Source organism: Panthera onca, chromosome C2 (genome assembly GCF_046562875.1).
Source record: "Panthera onca isolate mPanOnc1 chromosome C2, mPanOnc1 haplotype 2, whole genome shotgun sequence".
NCBI classification, from domain to species: Eukaryota; Metazoa; Chordata; class Mammalia; order Carnivora; family Felidae; genus Panthera; species Panthera onca.
The window spans coordinates 12,547,514-12,563,983 of NC_138347.1; the positions used below are offsets into that span (position 1 = coordinate 12,547,514).

The window sequence follows — 16,470 nt, forward strand, 5'->3', positions numbered from 1 at the left end:
CTTCACCCTAGAAAGGCAACAGCGCCTAAAATATTCAGAGAAAAGTAGCCGCACTGCTCAAGAGCACACACATACCACCTTTTGTCTTCAAATTCAGTAACCCGCTCGAGTCGTGCCAAGACAAGAGAGGGTCTTTGGTACGAGTTAGGATTACCGAAACCACACTGAGAAAAAGCTACGCGCAAATTTGTAAGACATGGCCTGTATGAGGGGGAAAAAAAAAAAAAGACTGAAAGAGGACACTGCAAGGAACATTAACAAAAGTTAGCAGGACTACACTGGCAAATATCAGTGCTGACAAAGATTAAAGATAACTGCAAGCGCTTGGTCTATGGAGTGTTCTCCTACCAAGTGAGGAATAAACTACATACTTTCTACCAAATGATTCCTACCAAATAATAAACTACATATTTAAACGAAACGGGATGGCCAGCACATGAGTTTTCCACGCTTTGTTAATTTTAAAACTTACACCCCGAGACCCTGTAACATAGGAGTTTGTGCATACATGGTTCTCACCACCTAGAAAGCAAGACACTTTCAACCAAGTTGTAAGCTTGGTTGGCTTAGGGGTACAGAATCAGATTCAGGAAAAACAGGGGGATGACCTTATGGCCAGCACTCAGGAGCGCAGAGAACACAGTAGGTCCCCTTCTCCCTCTGAGAACAGAGACATTTACCATTCTGCCCAGTACTGCATGTTCCAGGGTCTGCGTGGTCCCTGCCCCAATACTAGAGGTGAAAACACATCTGCTCGCTGGGCTCCATACCCTGTCTAGGACCAGTCTAACAGTCTTCATATGAGACCCCGAATTGGTTTTTGGCATTTCCAAGCCCATAGTCACACACTATCCACTCTGCCCCGGAGACCCCAGGGACGAAGTTCCAATGGGGAGAGCCAAAGTTTCAGGAATACAAAGTAGCAGGTGCTTGCAATATTCAGATCGGGCAATGGCCTTTCGAAGGAGATAACGAGGGTTGAAGCCTTGCACTATCGTACGTAGCTTTGGTGGCACCTTGTTATCAAGGACTAAGTGCAAATGTCACCCAATTTGGTTTTCTTTATGCTTCTATCTGAATCTGCCTTGTTCCTTATATTTTGTTTTCTCTTTCTCACTTCCACTGGGATATAAACTCCCTGACAGCAGTGACCCTGGCCTTTCCGCGGTGTCACCCACGCCTGGAAGAAATAGCGCCTGTTCAGTAAGAATTTTTCGGGCGGTGGCTGGCTGGATAGTTTGGGCACGGTCGCTCCGGCAGCAGCCGCTAGAGCCACCCTAGATAGGCGAATCCGAATTAGCCGGCACAGAAGAGGACGCACACTTTCTCCCGCCCCTCGGTGCGGGACGCACCCCGCGCGAAGCACTCCGCCCCCCGCCGCGAACATCTCCAGACCGGAAACAGCGGAAAGCACTTCCGGAAGTGGTGAGCGACAGCGGCGAAAACGCCGCTGGGACTTGTAGCGGCAGCGGGGACCCGCTTCAGGGCTCGGTGTCTGAGGGTGCCCACCACCGCACCCCTCCCCCCGCCCCACACATCTCTCTAGGTGGAACCTCGGGTCCGGGAGAGTGGACGGGGCGTTCCGCGCTCCCCTCCGGTAGCTTGGGCTGTGTTGGGCTGTTGCCCCGACAACGGGCACTTCCGGGAACGGCGCAGGACGAATCCTGCCGGGCGGGGGGCGGCGCTGGACGGCGGCCGTCTCGGACCGAGTGGATCGTTGCCCGGCAGCACCTGCTTCCGGGAGCTTCGGCCCCGCCCCCGCGCGCTGCGGCTTCTCCACCCTCGGCTTCTGACTGGCGCTGGCGGCCCCAGTGTTTCCTTGTTGCTCCTGGCAACAGGCACTTCCGGGAGTAAGGGCCTTCCCCCTCCCGGCCCCGCGGGCACTCGAGCCCCGAGTTCCGGACTCCAAGCAGCGGTTAGGCGACGATCGCTCCTCGGCTTCGGGTTACGGCGGGCCGCGCATCACGGGCCTCCTCGCCGCCTCGGCGGGGTCTCCGGGGCCGCCATGGTTCTGCTGCACGTGAAGCGGGGCGACGAGAGCCAGTTCCTGCTGCAGGCGCCGGGGAGCACGGAGCTGGAGGAGCTCACGGTGCAGGTGACCCGGGTCTACAACGCGCGGCTCAAGGTGCAGCGCGTCTGCTCAGGTGCGGCCCAGCGGCGCGGCGAGTCTGCGGCCGGGACCGTGGAGCCCGCGCCGGGGCGGGGAGAAACGGGCCATCCGGGATGGGGAAGTGGGGCGGCAGCCGCAAGACTTTCTCGGGCCGGCTGGGCGGGGAGGGTCAGGTTTGCGAAGATGTGCAAAGACGTGCGGCCGGCGGGTTCGAGAGGGGACAGTCCGCCGGGGTCCCGCGGAGAGCGGAGTGACGCCGGCACCCCGCGTGCGGGCAAGGCCAAGTGCGCGCCGAAGCGCCGCGGGGCAGGGTGTGAAGTAGCCGGGGAGACGGGCTAACCCGGGGGAGCCGAAACACCCGGTCCGAGAGCAGGTGTAGTGGAAGGAAATCACTCTGTCGAGACGCCTGGAGTGGAGCGCCTCCCGGTGGGGGAGCACCTGACTTTGGGACGCCCCCACCTCCCGAGGGTGGAAAGAGCAACCTTGGCGTCCCTTGCCTTTCTCCAGTAAACACAAGCCTGTTTCTCATATTACAACGTTTGGTCACTCCTCTCGAACGCTCTAGAGCAGCGCTGTCTGGCGACTTTCCGCCTCGAGCGAGGTGCTCCCTACTTGTGCTCCCATGGTGATACTCCAGACGTGGTCTAGTGTTTCTGTAATACGTGATTTTTGTGCCATGGAGAACTCCTTAAGGGTTATGGTTTCCAGTCTTTACGGCGCATACATATAGTTTCTTAGAAAATTTACTGATTCCAAAACCAGCTCAGTATTAAATGTTTTCCTTTTTTATTTAAAACATTTGGGGAGAAGAGTGACTCCAACTTCTTTTTCTATAAAATTATCAATTGAAAATGTGCTGCTAAATATTACGAGCCGTGCTAGTGGCTCACTCATTTATTCTGTAGCTCCCATTGTCCACTGTGATTCAGGCAGGCCCCAGGGCTCTCTGCCTGCCAGAGACCAGGGTGAAGGAGACCAGCCCCTGGCCCCCAGATGCTTAGTGTCTGGTAGGGAGAGAGACAATAAAGACCCCATTAAGTTACACCATTTGTTTTGTAGTGTTGTATTATTACAAGCCACCTGGTGTCTTCCTACAGTGCTATGGAAACTCGGAGTGAGGGAGGGAGGAAGGAAGGAAGGAAGGGCAAGCAATTTTGCAAGGTTGAAGTGTGGGTTAGTTTTGGGGTGAATATATACGGGATTGGAAAAATACAAAGCCACGCTTTTGCATAATGAACATGATACCAGAACACCAAAGTCTAGTCCCATCTCTGCCGCTTTGGAAGGGTGTGAATTGCCTGAAATCCTCTCCACTGACCAGATCTACACAAATTATTTAGAAAGTATGTCTCTAAAGTTGCAAGCCTCAGGTGACAGGGCTGTAAATGAGGGAAGACCAGGATGTGGAGCATTCTCTTGCCTGCCTCACAAGGCGAAATGCAATAATCTATGTGAACACGCTCGGAAATTGTAACGCCCTTGGTGGATATGTATTCAGACCGTCAGTGAATTTTAACTTGTGCCCCCTGAGTCCCAGAAGGTACAGCCCAGCAGAAGATTCGCGCACAGAGCCTGCAGCCCCTGCTGCCCGTGACCACGGTGAGCTCCTAAACTCGGTGCCGCTGCTGACCTAGGACAAATGGGCGACCGTGTGTCAAAGGTCAAGGACAGGCCTGGCCCAAACCAAGTGGTATCTAAGCATTTGCTAAATAAAATAGGGAGCCGCTGGGCAAGACCCCTGACCCCCAGGGAGCCTACATTTCACTGAGGTGTAAGGTGTTGTGATGATAATTGTGATGCGTATTGTGTAACTTTCTCTTATTTTTAAGAAATGGAAGAATTGGCAGAACATGGCATATTTCTCCCTCCTAATATGCAAGGACTGACTGATGACCAGATCGAAGAATTGAAATTAAGGGATGAATGGGGTGAAAAGTGTGTACCCAGTGGGGGCTCGGTATTTAAAAAGGATGACATCGGCCGAAGGAATGGGCAAGGTAATCCAGCCTGTGTCTTCTGTGTGCACGCGCGAGCATAGCAGGAAGTATGCAGGTGGCGATTTCACGGGAAAACACGGACCTCAGGGGGCACCTGGGTGGCTCAGTTGGTTAAGCGTCCAACTTCGGCTCAGGTCATGATCTCACAGTTCATGGGTTCGAGCCCCGCGTCGGGCTCTGCGCTGACAGCTCAGAGCCTGGAGCCTGCTTCAGATTCTGTGTCTCCCTCTCTCTCTGCCCCGCCCCTGCTCATGCTCTGTCTCTCTCTCTCTCTCATAAAATAAACATTAAAAAAAATTTTTTTTAAAAAAAGCAAAAAACACAGACCTCAGTTTTCTGTACAAACATATGAAATACTGCACCGTGTAACCGACTCCCGTGGTACCGTGCAAATCCAGAATGAATCGGGTAGGTCGAGGAAGCATCTGTCTTCTTGCTCTTTCTTTACTAAGGTGCTGCTAGCTTTTACATCAGATGAACCACCTGAAGCTGCCAGTTTTGTAGGTAACAAATGGTGAAAATTGAATATGGTTCGACCGAATAGTTTTGGGGGGCAATCATTGACAACATATTGAGGGTTCTGTTCTGTTACGGTTTGCAGGTACTAGGGTTTGGCTAGAGATTCTGTGTGAACAGAGGCGATGAGTGTCGGCACATCGTCTCCCCTTGAATCGAGGGCACGGCCCTCTGTGGTGTAAAACGTCTTAGTCCATGTCAGCATTCTGAAATCATTCCCCCTTTAGTGTGTGGTTGATCGTGTGGAATTTCAAGGAAAAAAGACGGGAGTCCATTTTGATGGCTTATCCCTTTTAACCTGATTAAAAGGCCCCGTTTAAAAGACCGTAATTGATCGTTTAACAGACACCTAAGCACCTACGTATCTACTGTGCTAGAACACTGGGGAGCAAAAGAAATACAAAAGTGTCCCTACAAGGACTTGACAGGCTCAAAAAATATTTTTGTAAAAAAAATAGTGAAGATGATAGGAATTTTTAGTGTTATTTCAGGTGGGTTTTAGCCTGGAAAATGGTTGGCTGTCTTCCACAGCTTTTCATAATGTAAACTCATTGTCAATTTGGAGAGATGTTTTTGCTTTTTTTTTTTTTTTAATGTTTATTTACTTTGAGAGAGAAAGCATTAAGCAGGGGGAGGAGCAGAGAGAAGGAGAGAGAGAATCCCGAGCAGGATCCTTGCTGTCAGCACAGAGCCTGATTTGGGGCTCGATCCCACGACCCTGGAATCATGACCTGAGCCGAAATCAAGAGTCAGACACTTAACCGACTGAGCCACCCATACGTCCCAAGATATTTGTGCTTTTTAGAAGGAATTGCATCACTGAAAAAAAATAATAGTATGTCCTGAGAACCAGTTAATGGTTCATTATTCACCTTTAAACCAATATTATCTTAAATTAACCATTTCTATTCTAACACAACTTTGTTTCTAGCGTTTTCAGTGTCTTAATTCATACTTTTATTTATTAAAAAGTTGAAGCTCTGTGGGGCTCCTGGGTGGCTCAATCGGTTAAGCCTCCGACTTCGGCTCAGGTCATGATCTTATGGGTCGTGAGTTCCAGCCCCACGTTAGCCCCTCTGCTAACAGCGCAGAGCCCGCTTCCGATCCTGTCTCCCTCTCTCTCTGCCTCTCCCGTCGCTTGCGCACAATCTTTCTCTCTCTCACTCAAAAATAAAGAAACTTAAAAAAAATAAATAAATAAAGCAACGCTTTGAGAGCCTTCCCAGCTTCTCGCCGCCAGCTTCCCTGTGTCCCTCACCTGAATTCCACGAGTGTCCTCCTCTCAGCTCCTTGCTCCCTGACTTGGCCAGGAGGGATTGGGACATCTAAGGGTTTTTGGGGTTTGTTTGTTTTGGTTTTGTTCGTTAGTTTTTCCCTCTCCCCTCCCCAAGAAGACCTTTAAAGACAGCTGTTTCTCTCCCTCTTCCCGGTTCTATTTCCACAGCTCCAAATGAAAAGATGAAGGAAGTGTTAAAGAAGACTATAGAAGAGGCCAGAGCAATCATATCGAAGGTTAGCTTTTTTTAAATGAAGCCCTAAGGCCTGTCATTTGAAATACACACTCCACTTACTCCAGAGTGGAGTTATCTGCGGCCCCGCCTGTTCTTTTTCTAGCCTTCCCGGGGCAAGGCAAGGACCAGCCTGTTTGGGTGTGGGTGGTCGCTTTTCCTTTTCATATTGGTGACAGCTGTCCTGAATCCTCCTGGTCTCCCGGGTCAGGCAGAAAGGGTGCCTGGCCCGCGCGAGTGCAACGTGGACGTGTGGGACACCGTGTAGTGCGTGTGGCACAACCACGAGCTGATGGGGGGAGATGTGGGGAGAACTTGAGAAAGTGAAACGTAAACATCGTGACCCTGTAAGAGCTCCGTGGATACTTGATTGCTGGAGTTCGTGCCGCTATGAATTACTTTTTTGCGATGGTCACCAGTACTTAGGCAGAAGCTGTTTCATAGAAGGAGAAGCAGAGGTCATACCTGACAGTGCAGGTAATGTGACCCTGGAGGAAAAGAATATTAGGATGTTTGAATAATTGTTTTGTCTGTCAGTTGCTTTATTTATGTGTTGGCCCTGGGCGTTGCTACCCCCCGCCCCCCATTCCAGCCTTCTCAGTGGATAACTTTTTTTTTTTTCTTTTCCTACTGATCACTGGGCAAAATCACTTTTTTTTTTTTTTATTTCTTTTTCAATGTTTATTGATTTTTTAGAGAGAGAGAGAGAGAGGGAGACACAGAATCTGCAGTAGGCTCCAGGCTCTGAGCTGTCAGCACAGGGCCTGATGCAGGGCTCAAACTCACGGACTGCGAGATCATGACCTGAGCCGGAAGCTAGAAGCTTAACTGACTTTAGGGGCGCCTGGGTGGCTCCTGGTTGAGCGTCTGACTTCGGCTCAGGTCATGATCTCACGGTTCATGAGTTTGAGCCCCACATCGGGCTCTGTGCTGGAGCCTGCTTCAAATTCTGTGTCTCCCTCTCTGTCTGCCCCTCCCCTGCTCATGCTCTGTCTCTCTCTGTCTGAAAAATAAATAAGAACAAAAAACGAAAAAAAATCTTAACCAACTGAGCCACCCAGGCATCCCTGGGCAAAATTACTTCTTTTTACATTTTTTTTTTTAAGTTTATTCATTTTTCAGAGACAGAGCGTGAGTGGGGAAGGGGCAGAGAGAGAGGGAGACACAGAATGCGAAACAGGCTCCAGGCTCCGAGCTGTCAGCACAGAGCCCAACACAGGGCCCGAACCCACGGATGGGGAGATCATGACCTGACCTGACCTGATCAGGACCGACTGAGCCACCCAGGCGCCCCATGGGCAAAATTACTTCTAAACCAACGTGTCCTTAATTCTTCAAGCTCTTAACTAATCCTTTAAATGCTTCAGGAATGACTGCTCTTCAGTGCCTATTAATTTAGCAAAAGCTCTCTCAAGTCCGACAAGGAAGGCTTTGGTTCAGCCCAGTGTTTGCAAAATGCCTTTGATCCTAGAACCTTTTTTTTTTTTTTTTTTACAGTATTGATCGTAACTGTTAACACCTGATCAAACTAGCACGTGTCAGGGCGTGTGAGGAAAATCATGGCCTGGACACTGCTCTGCACCCTTCACTCCCCTCACTGTCTGCTGTGGAAATCCTTTCTGGTCTCTTTGCTTGTGGATCTTCTTACGTGGTTGTCTCCAAATTTACAGAGAGGCTTCTCGGGCTCCAGTCCTTTGCTGCAGTGATTTGCCCAAAGTTGCAGGGCTCCCGAGTGGCCGGCCTGACTTCTTGCCCGGGGCCCTTTCCACACCGCCTCCAGAAATGCAGTGCACATCACCGTCCCCTCTCCAGAGCTGGCCACGGTGGGGACAGTTAGCACTGTGGGGCAAGCAGGAGAAGGTTCGAGTCCTGTGGCCGGAGGTTCATCATGGGGAGAGTGAGAGATGGTGGGCCATCCAGACGCGGTGGCTCCTCGGGAACGAGACCACTGTCTCTGTGGCCCCTTTTCCTGAGCTGTCCCTCTGCTGAGAGCAGGAGACCAGGTCATTGGGGTGTCTGCTGCCCTGAAGCCTCACCGGCTTTCCTCTGTCACCCTGCCGTGTTACCTGGCCAGGGATCACTGCCCTTGGCATTTCGTGGAGATTGTACAGAAAATGACTCACCCGCGCTGAGTTAATGTTGGTGGCGGTGGGTGACGTTTTCTGAGCAGAAAGGCTTGCCTCACGTGACCCCGTATCTGGGAGCTCTGCACACCCATCCTCTGGCATAAGCCTCTGATGGGAAGACCTGATATGTTTTCTGGGGATTTGTGACTCCCGAAACAATCTCGTGAGCCACCTGCGAGCAAGCAAGGCAGGAACATCCCCTCTGTTTCACAGATGAGAACAGAGCTTTAGAGAGTTCAGGTCTGGGCCCCCAGGGCACGGTCCACCTTCCTCCCTCAGGCCACACATCCGCCCTGCCCCCCTCTACCCCCTCTGGGACCTGGGCGTCCCTGCCCCAGAACTCCTGCGGTCACTCCTCCTCCTGTCTTACTAGTCCGCCACTCGGTCAGATTAGAGCACCGTCACCCAGAATGGCCCCCCTTTAGCGCAGGACCTCCCGTCCCCCTTCCCCATTCCTGAGCCCCTGCCTGGCCACGCCGCCCCACTAACGCTGCTTCCCTAACCCATCCTCGCCCAGCTGGTCCCCAGTCGGCTGGCCGTGGGCAGCAGGCCCCGGGCTCTGAGGCTCCAAATGGCCTGCGTCCTGCCCTGCCTGCCTCTTTCCTTCCGGCGTGGCACAGCGGTCAAGGCTGTCTTGGCAGGAGCCCTCAGTTCTCTGTCCCTCCTGCAAGGTCCTCTTCTCATCCCTCCCTGGAGACTCTGATCTGTGTCTAATCCCACCCCCCCCCCCCCCCCCCGCCCCAGGCTCTCCCATTTCTGCTGCTGCCCCCACTGTTGCTTGCCCGGAAACCCAGCATGGGGGCGATGTTTTCAGTGCCTCCTGTTCTGCGGGCTACATCTACGCTGTTAATGCACTCAGGCCTCTTTCCTTCTCCAGAAATCAGTTCTCTGCGGCTTCACCCTCACACCGCCCTGTCCCTCCCAGCGAGCTTCCCGGAGCAGACGTACCGCCACATGCGTGGCCCGGAACCTCCTGGGTGTCTCAGGACCCGGCCTCTGTTTCCTTCCCCCACAGAGACGGCCATCTCAGGGCCACCCCTTCGCTTCGCAGGTCGGAGGCTTTTCTGTCTGACACTGTCCTCTGAGCACGTCGAGGACCCTCCTGTCCTCCTGTCCCCTCCCGGCTCCCTGAGTGCCCTTTCTCTTGCCTCTCACCATGTTGAGTGTTTATCGAAGCACTTTCTCCTGGGTCCTCTTCTCTCTCCTTGCCCTTCCCCCCAGTGTTTTACCTCCTCCAAATGCACCGTCTGCCTCCGCAGGGAACTCCACAATCTGTCTCCTCCCCCTGATGCCTTCCCTCGCCTGCACCTGGTTCCTAGACGCTTCTTCCCAAAAGCCCTCGAGGAAGCTCAGGTTTCCTACAGCTGAGAGTTCGATTCCTCGCTCCTCCCTGTGCTCTGGACCCAAGGAGAAGCACTTCCTGCAGGCTTGCCACTTGGTTTTGGCAGAGCCACCGGTACCTCGATGACACAGGCTGTTGTCCACCCCCCCCCCCCCCCGCCCCGTGAGCCTTACCTCGGGTCCTGTACCGTCTGTCCCACGATGGCGACAACCCAGCGCCTTCCGTTGCCACAGCCACCGCTTTATTGAAGGCGCCCTGGTAGCCTTTTGGTGCCCTGCAGATACCGACCGGGAGGCCTGGGTTCAGGTTTCACACTACGCAGTGTTGCTGCAGACCCCGCAAGTGAAAGGGCAAGGTCCCTGGCGAGAGCCCACACCTTCAGACGCCAGGCAACCCCTGGCGCTTCTGTCCCAGCTGTAAATCTGGAGGTTCCCACAACCCCCTGCCTGGTTCACCAGTTCACAGAACACACTGCGAGCACTGTACTTACAACTATGGCTTTGTTGTAAAGGACACAACTCGGTGCCGAGTGGAAGAGATGTAGGGCGAGGTCTGGGGTGCGGGGTGCAGAGCCTGTGGGCGCTCCTGGGATTCCCGGCACCTGCCTTCGAATAGCAGTGTGTTCTCCGCCCCGGAAGCTCCTCCGGGCTCCGATGCCCAGGATTTTTATTTTTATCGGGGTTTCATTACGTGGGCGTGAGTAGTAAAATTCTGGGCCATGGGACTCCTCTCCAGCTCCCCTCCCTTCCCCCCCCCCCCCCCCCCCCCCGCCCAGGATGGTGATGGGGGTTGGGTCTGAAAGTTTCAACCCTCTAATCTCTGCTCCCTCTCCCTGAAATGAGGTCCCACATGGGTCACCTCATTAGCATAAACTCTGGTGTGGTCCAAAGGGGCTCCTTACTAGTAACAGACATTCCTGCCACTCAGGAAATTCCTGGGCATTTCCCTGCTCTCCCCCAGCCGGGAGCCTTCTTCACCCACCACAAGGTTAGGCTCCTGCACCGTCCCTCCTGCCCAGGAGAGACGTCACCGCCTGTCCTCAGCGCAGATTCCTCAGCCTGGCCTCCCCAGCATGAGCCCCAACGTCCCCAACCCCCTTGGGCACTGGTGCACTGGCTGCACTTATGCTGCTCTTTGCTTCTCCTGGTCCTGTCGCTCACCTGCCTGCTCCACCTTCCCCCCACCGTGGCGTGGCATGGCCCGATCCCCTCGGTCTGCGCTGCTGAGCGTCCTCCGCACTTGACTGCCCTCGTCGGCCCCGCTCGTAGTCTGCTTGGTGGCCTAGGCCGTGGCGGGCGCAGCAGAAGCCCCGCGAGGACGTTGGTGGCTTCGGTAGCAAGCCGCATTGGAGTCCTTTGTGTCCTGTGGCAGTCGTCTCTGCAGGAGGCCGGTACAAGAACCTGATCAGTACTTACTGAATCGGTCAGTCCCATTGTACAGAATGATTCCTGTCCCTGTCCCTTCAGAAACAAGTGGAAGCCGGAGTGTGTGTTACCATGGAGATGGTGAAAGACGCCTTGGACCAGCTGCGAGGTGCAGTGATGATTGTCTATCCCATGGGGCTGCCGCCGTACGATCCCATCCGGATGGAATTCGAAAATAAAGAAGACTTGTCTGGGACTCAGGTATGTGGCTCTCGGGCGTCCTGTGGGGTGGGTCACTGCAGAGTTGGGCCTCCTCTCCTGGACGTCGTGTTTCGCTTCCTACGCAGCCTTCCATCCTGCCGTGCTGTGCTTCCGAGCAGAGCCCTGGGTTTAGGGGAGACCCCGAAGGTAGTGCTCGCGGTTGAGGGCACACAGAGGAGCAGGAGTAACTGAAAACCTGCCCGTTCTCTTTGGCCACTGGGAAGTCAGAAACCTAACTCGTGCCTGTTTCTACCCAAAGTGCATTCATTGGTCCCTTTGCCTGGAATTTTGTGTTCTAGCCTCACCTTTTGCTTCATGTTATTTTCCTGCATTTACGTTCCATTTTCCTTTGTTTTTCTCATTTATCCTTTATCCCATTGGACAGTGCCTGTGGCTCTGAGCCATCTTAAATAGGCGGGCTGTGCAGAAGCAGACAAACAGCCCCATTGTGCCTAGATGTAAAAACCCGGCTGGATTCCAGTGTTCTTTCCTGGCAGTATCCTCAAAATCCATCTGAGAAGGACCTCGTATTGTAGATGAGGGTGCACATGGGATAGGGCGCTCCCCACCTCCCAGAGCAGGAGGGTGACGAAGTCAGGGCAAGAGCTGGAGCTACCAGGAAAGGCATGAAAATGAGCAAGGGCTTCGATTCGGTGGGGGGGGTGGTGCCGCCCGTGGGGAGAGGGGAGGTGGGGCGGGGCTGAGATGCCAGACCCTGCCCCACACTGGTGGAGGGGGACCAGCCAGGCTCCGTGCACCTGGGGGAGGATCACACGCGTGGGCCAGTGTCCGGATGCACCTTAAAGCCGCTTCTGACCACGGCCCCAGGCAGGACTGAATGTTATTGAAGAATCCGAGGCCCAGCTGTGGTGGGCGGCCAAGGAGCTCAGAAGAACAAAGAAGCTTTCAGACTATGTGGGCAAAAATGAGAAAACCAAAATTATCGCCAAGATTCAGCAAGTGAGTACTTTTGCTTTCACACGACAGCACTTCTTGTTAACTGTTTTCCAACCACTAAAAAATTAGAGTAAATCTCACTTAGTCTCTTTGTTACACATACTTTAATCCCGTTAGTGCAGGCTTAACGTAAAACAGCGAAAACTGGAAGACAGTATGGATTGCTTGACGATATCTGCAGTTTGTTTTAATGGGGGGGGGGGGGTACATAAGCCATGCTAATTTCAACCTTAGAAATAGGGCTGCAAGTAACTAAAAGTGGTTCTCGAAACGGAAACTACAGCCTAGAGCACTGGTTTCAAGTTTTCAAAGTACTGATACTCTGTAAACAAGGAGGATGTGCCAGAAGTCGTTAACAGATGTAGATCGCGTAGAGACGTATCCGTGCGAGGCTGCTTTGTCCTAAATCATTTCTCCACGATTATCTCCATCCCTTCTCCACTGGACCCGCGGTGGCCGGTGGCATTGCCCGGCCTCTGGTCTCTGTCCACCATGAGGGCCCAGGGTTGAGGGGCTGCTGGAGACCAAGCCTCTCCTGATGATCAGAACGGATCCCCAGTTTATGTGTAGCAGTCGGCAAAGACGGTTATAAAACATTCACTGTGACTTCCCGGGTGGCCCCTGTAAGAGTGCTGTAATCCACAGTCTGCTCTGCCCTCGTCTTTGCAGAGGGGACAAGGGGCCCCAGCCCGAGAACCGATCATCAGCAGTGCGGAGCAGAAGCAGCTGATGCTGTATTATCACAGAAGACAGGAGGAGCTCAAGGTACCGGGCTGATAGGTTTTCAGCAGAGCTGGCACCACGGGCATTCACCCCCTTCCTGACCCAAGTGCGCGGGGGGCCGCTGGGGGGCCGTGAGTTCTGCAGGATGTAGGGAGGGGCGTTTCTAGAGCTCCCGCCTCTCCAGGGCCCCCGGGACCCTGCCAGGCATCCCACCTGCATTAGAGTCTGGGAGCATCCTTTTGGGGAGATGGGACTGGGAGTTTGGACGTGGGTTCTTTCTTCAGTCTGTTCATGTTGCAAAACACTTTCCTGAAATGCCTTCCTGTGTAAAACATAATTTATTTCCAGAAATTGGAAGAAAATGACGATGACTCCTGTTTAAATTCCCCATGGGCAGATAACACTGCTTTGAAAAGACATTTCCATGGGGTAAAAGACATCAAGTGGAGGCCAAGATGAAGTTCACCAGTTGGTGATGCCATCATTAATACGGCTCACCTTTCCTGTAGGCAAAATAAAAACACATTTAAATAATAATAGGGCGCCCACAACCCTCTGAAAAATGTTGAATTTCTAGTTGTCCTAGTTTTTCTTTCCGTTTGAATGTATCTGATAAAAATTATTTAAGGTTTTAGAATTTAATAAATACATCCTCAAAAGGATCAGCCTCAGTTATTTGTATTTCAAAACAACTATTTAGTGTCTTTGACTGAATACTAAATGTAATTACATTTTTTGCTTCTGGATCTGTTTTATATTCTCACGACCGCTGCTGTCTTGGAAGAAATGGAAGAAGTGTCTTTTCTCCCTGCGAGTCAGGTGTCCGCTGAGCAGCGTGACCGGCAGTGGCCGCTAGAGGCCGCCCGACACTCACCGCCCCGCTGGGCTCAGCCCTGGATCCTTCCAGGGCCTTCTTTAATCCCGCCCGACACGGTCACTTTCCTGGCATCGCCCAGCTGCCAAGGTAAAGTTTGCCTCCTGGCTGACGCCCGACTGGCCTCGCTGTCTAGGTGTAAAGGCTACACCGTGATGAAAGCTGGGGAGCAAGCTTGTCTGACCTGGAGACCGAACTGGTTCTTCTGTAACTTCTGGGCTGTTCCTGCAAACGAACACAGCCCCCTGTAGCAGACGGTTCTCCCAGGTGGGCTCGGCCTCCAGCTCCCCGTGCGCTAGGCTTCCACGGAGGCTGATGACGGGGTCTGGCTCATTGACCACCCACCATCCTGGCCGGTTTTTAAACCCCATCCCATCATCCCCCACGGACCCTGGCACTGGAGCTAAAGTTCATCTCCCAAACTGCCTGAGCAGCCAGAGCGGCCTAGAAATCCTGTCCTGCTTGGCTTTTGGCGTGGAGAGTTCTGTTCCCGTCATTGGAGGAAATGCAGCGTGCTCGCCCTGAGGAAGAGCAGTGACAGGGACGGCCCCTGCCCCTGCCCTGGCCCCGCCGTGCCCACCGCTCCTCTCCCTGCCCCACGGCCACAAAGAAGGAGCTGTGGAGGCAGGGGCGGGGTGGGCATGCCTTCTGCCTGCGGAGGGGCAGGATTTCCTGGGGGGAGGGGGCGGCCCGGCCACTTGCCCTCTGCCCGTGCCCGCGGGTCAGACCAGTATAAATGGGAACATGGCAGCAAGATCCACCAAGACTCTGCCCCCACCTGGAAGGGAGGACTTGGGCCCTCGGCAGAGACTAGCCTCTCAGGAGCAGGAAGGACCTCGAGCACTGCACATGTCCATGTCCCAGAACCTTCTGCCTCCTCTCCTCCCCTCCCCACCATCTCCAGCTTCCTTATAGCGGCTGCCCCCAAGCTGGCTACTGGAGTCCTGCTGTTCCCTAAGCAGCGTTTCCTGAAGTGGGTTGGAGCCAACCACACGTCTCCTTGCAACTGACTCGTGTTGTGGCTGATGGTCAAAGTTTGTAAAGTCAAATCTGCATCTATTTTCTTTTCGACTTCCGTTATAACTTTGTTTCCACGAAAAGTTTTTATACTTGCACGATGTGAAGTTTGCAGTAAGATCCTATGATTTTATTTGAGGAGCTTCCCGCCTTCGACAGTGTATAGTTTATGCACGTTACATCCACGCCAGACTTGTAAAAAGCGTCAGCAAGTCACATGATCACAGTAGCTCTTTTTAAGAACTTTCTACATCATTAGGAATTCTTACTGACTCACTGGGATATAAATGCTTTATGTGGCCATGATAGTTACTCTTTTGCTTCACATAAGCTGAAGTTATTAGCCAAAGGGTCACTCACTTTGGGGTATAGAATCACGAGATCGGGGCACCTGGGTGGCTCAGTTGGTTATGCATCCGACTCTTGCTTTGGGCTCAGGTCATGGTCTGGTGAGATCAAGCCCCGCACTGGGCTTTGCACCGACAGTGTGGAACCTGCTTGGGATTCGCTCTCTTCCTCTCTCTCTGTCCCTCCCCCGAATGCAGGCGTGCTCTCTCCCTCTCTCTCTCGCAAAACAAAAAGAAATTACTAAAGTACTACCTCACACTATGCTTCCATATTGAATACGCTGGTAAAAAGTACGGTCCCCTCCGGCTTCCCTTCTCCCCCGCAAAACCCCCAGGCCCCCTCTGTTGGGACAGAGCGGCCCCTTTGCAGCCATCTGTAAGGAAAGGGGGGGGCTGGCGTTCGCTGGTGCCCGCCATGTGCCCACCGAGCGGACGTGGGTTAATTCACTGCACATCACCCACTGAGGAGGCCGGTGGCGATCTGAAAGGGTGACCTGAGGCATCCCTGGTCACGTGGCTAGTGAAGGTGGGGCCAACCTTGGTCACGTGGCTAGCGAGGGTGGGGCCAAGAGGCCACGCGGCTGACTTGCTGAGGAGCCAGTTTATGGGCAGGTCACCTGACCAGATGGGAGGTTACAGACCAGCCTAAAGGTACGTGATCTTGTGTCTTTTTTTTTTTTTTTTTTAACCCATCTTTGGATCAGTATCAGAAGGAAACGAAGTGCCTGTTTTCTGTGCGGCGCTAATCGGGGCCCGTAGATGCGTCCTTTGACACAACTTGTGTTCCCCCGTGGTTATTTCATGGAGACCAGGAATGCCAGTAATAAAATCTGACACCGCCTAAAGCCCTCCGGGCCAGCAAACCGAAAGCCCCGGGCGGTATTTCTGTCACAGGATTACCTCGTTCCTTGGCAACCGCTCTGCAAAGAATGTGCCATCCAGCTTGAAATTAACGGCCACAGGCTCAGAGCACAGCGGCCTTGAGCCTCGTGGAATTGTCTTGCAAAGCCTCAGAAACCGCCCCACCACGCTCTCCCCCTGCCGCCAGATCCCCGGAGTCGTGACCCCCTGTTGCAGAAAAGCCCTTCTGGCCCAAGTTCAAGGAGAGAGACGGTGGGATTCCCTGGAAAAGTTCAGCGTGAGACGTCCTGGCAACGGCAGCCAGCATTTGTACCTTCCTGTCTCCCAGGTGGTTACATGCAATGCTTTACGCACATTTTCTCCCGGATCCCTCACAACAGCCGAGTTCGGAAGAAACTAGGACTGTTGTCATCTCACAAACAAGGAAACTACAGCCCAGAGGGGTTCATGTGCCCAAGATGAGGCCC

The 16,470-nt window shown here is 53.3% G+C and overlaps 1 protein-coding gene across 1 annotated transcript; it reads left to right on the plus strand.

Annotated features, from left to right (window-relative positions):
- Positions 1-1,829: 1,829 nt before the first annotated feature.
- Positions 1,830-13,563, plus strand: CFAP298 (cilia and flagella associated protein 298). Its single transcript, XM_060640402.3, has 7 exons — positions 1,830-2,144; positions 3,940-4,107; positions 6,068-6,135; positions 11,066-11,224; positions 12,053-12,184; positions 12,851-12,946; positions 13,253-13,563. Exons 1-7 carry the CDS (start codon positions 2,006-2,008, stop codon positions 13,361-13,363), a joined length of 873 nt encoding a protein of 290 aa, XP_060496385.1. The 5' UTR covers positions 1,830-2,005; the 3' UTR covers positions 13,364-13,563.
- The last annotated feature ends 2,907 nt before the right edge of the window (positions 13,564-16,470 follow it).

Excerpts from the sequence above, each read along its gene's own strand:
- CFAP298 (XM_060640402.3), top strand. The coding sequence starts at position 2,006 with ATGGTTCTGCTGCACGTGAAGCGGGGCGACGAGAGCCAGTTCCTGCTG. Across the intron at positions 6,136-11,065 it reads CCAGAGCAATCATATCGAAG|AAACAAGTGGAAGCCGGAGT; the intron begins GTTAGCTTTTTT and ends CTGTCCCTTCAG. Across the intron at positions 12,185-12,850 it reads TTATCGCCAAGATTCAGCAA|AGGGGACAAGGGGCCCCAGC; the intron begins GTGAGTACTTTT and ends TCGTCTTTGCAG.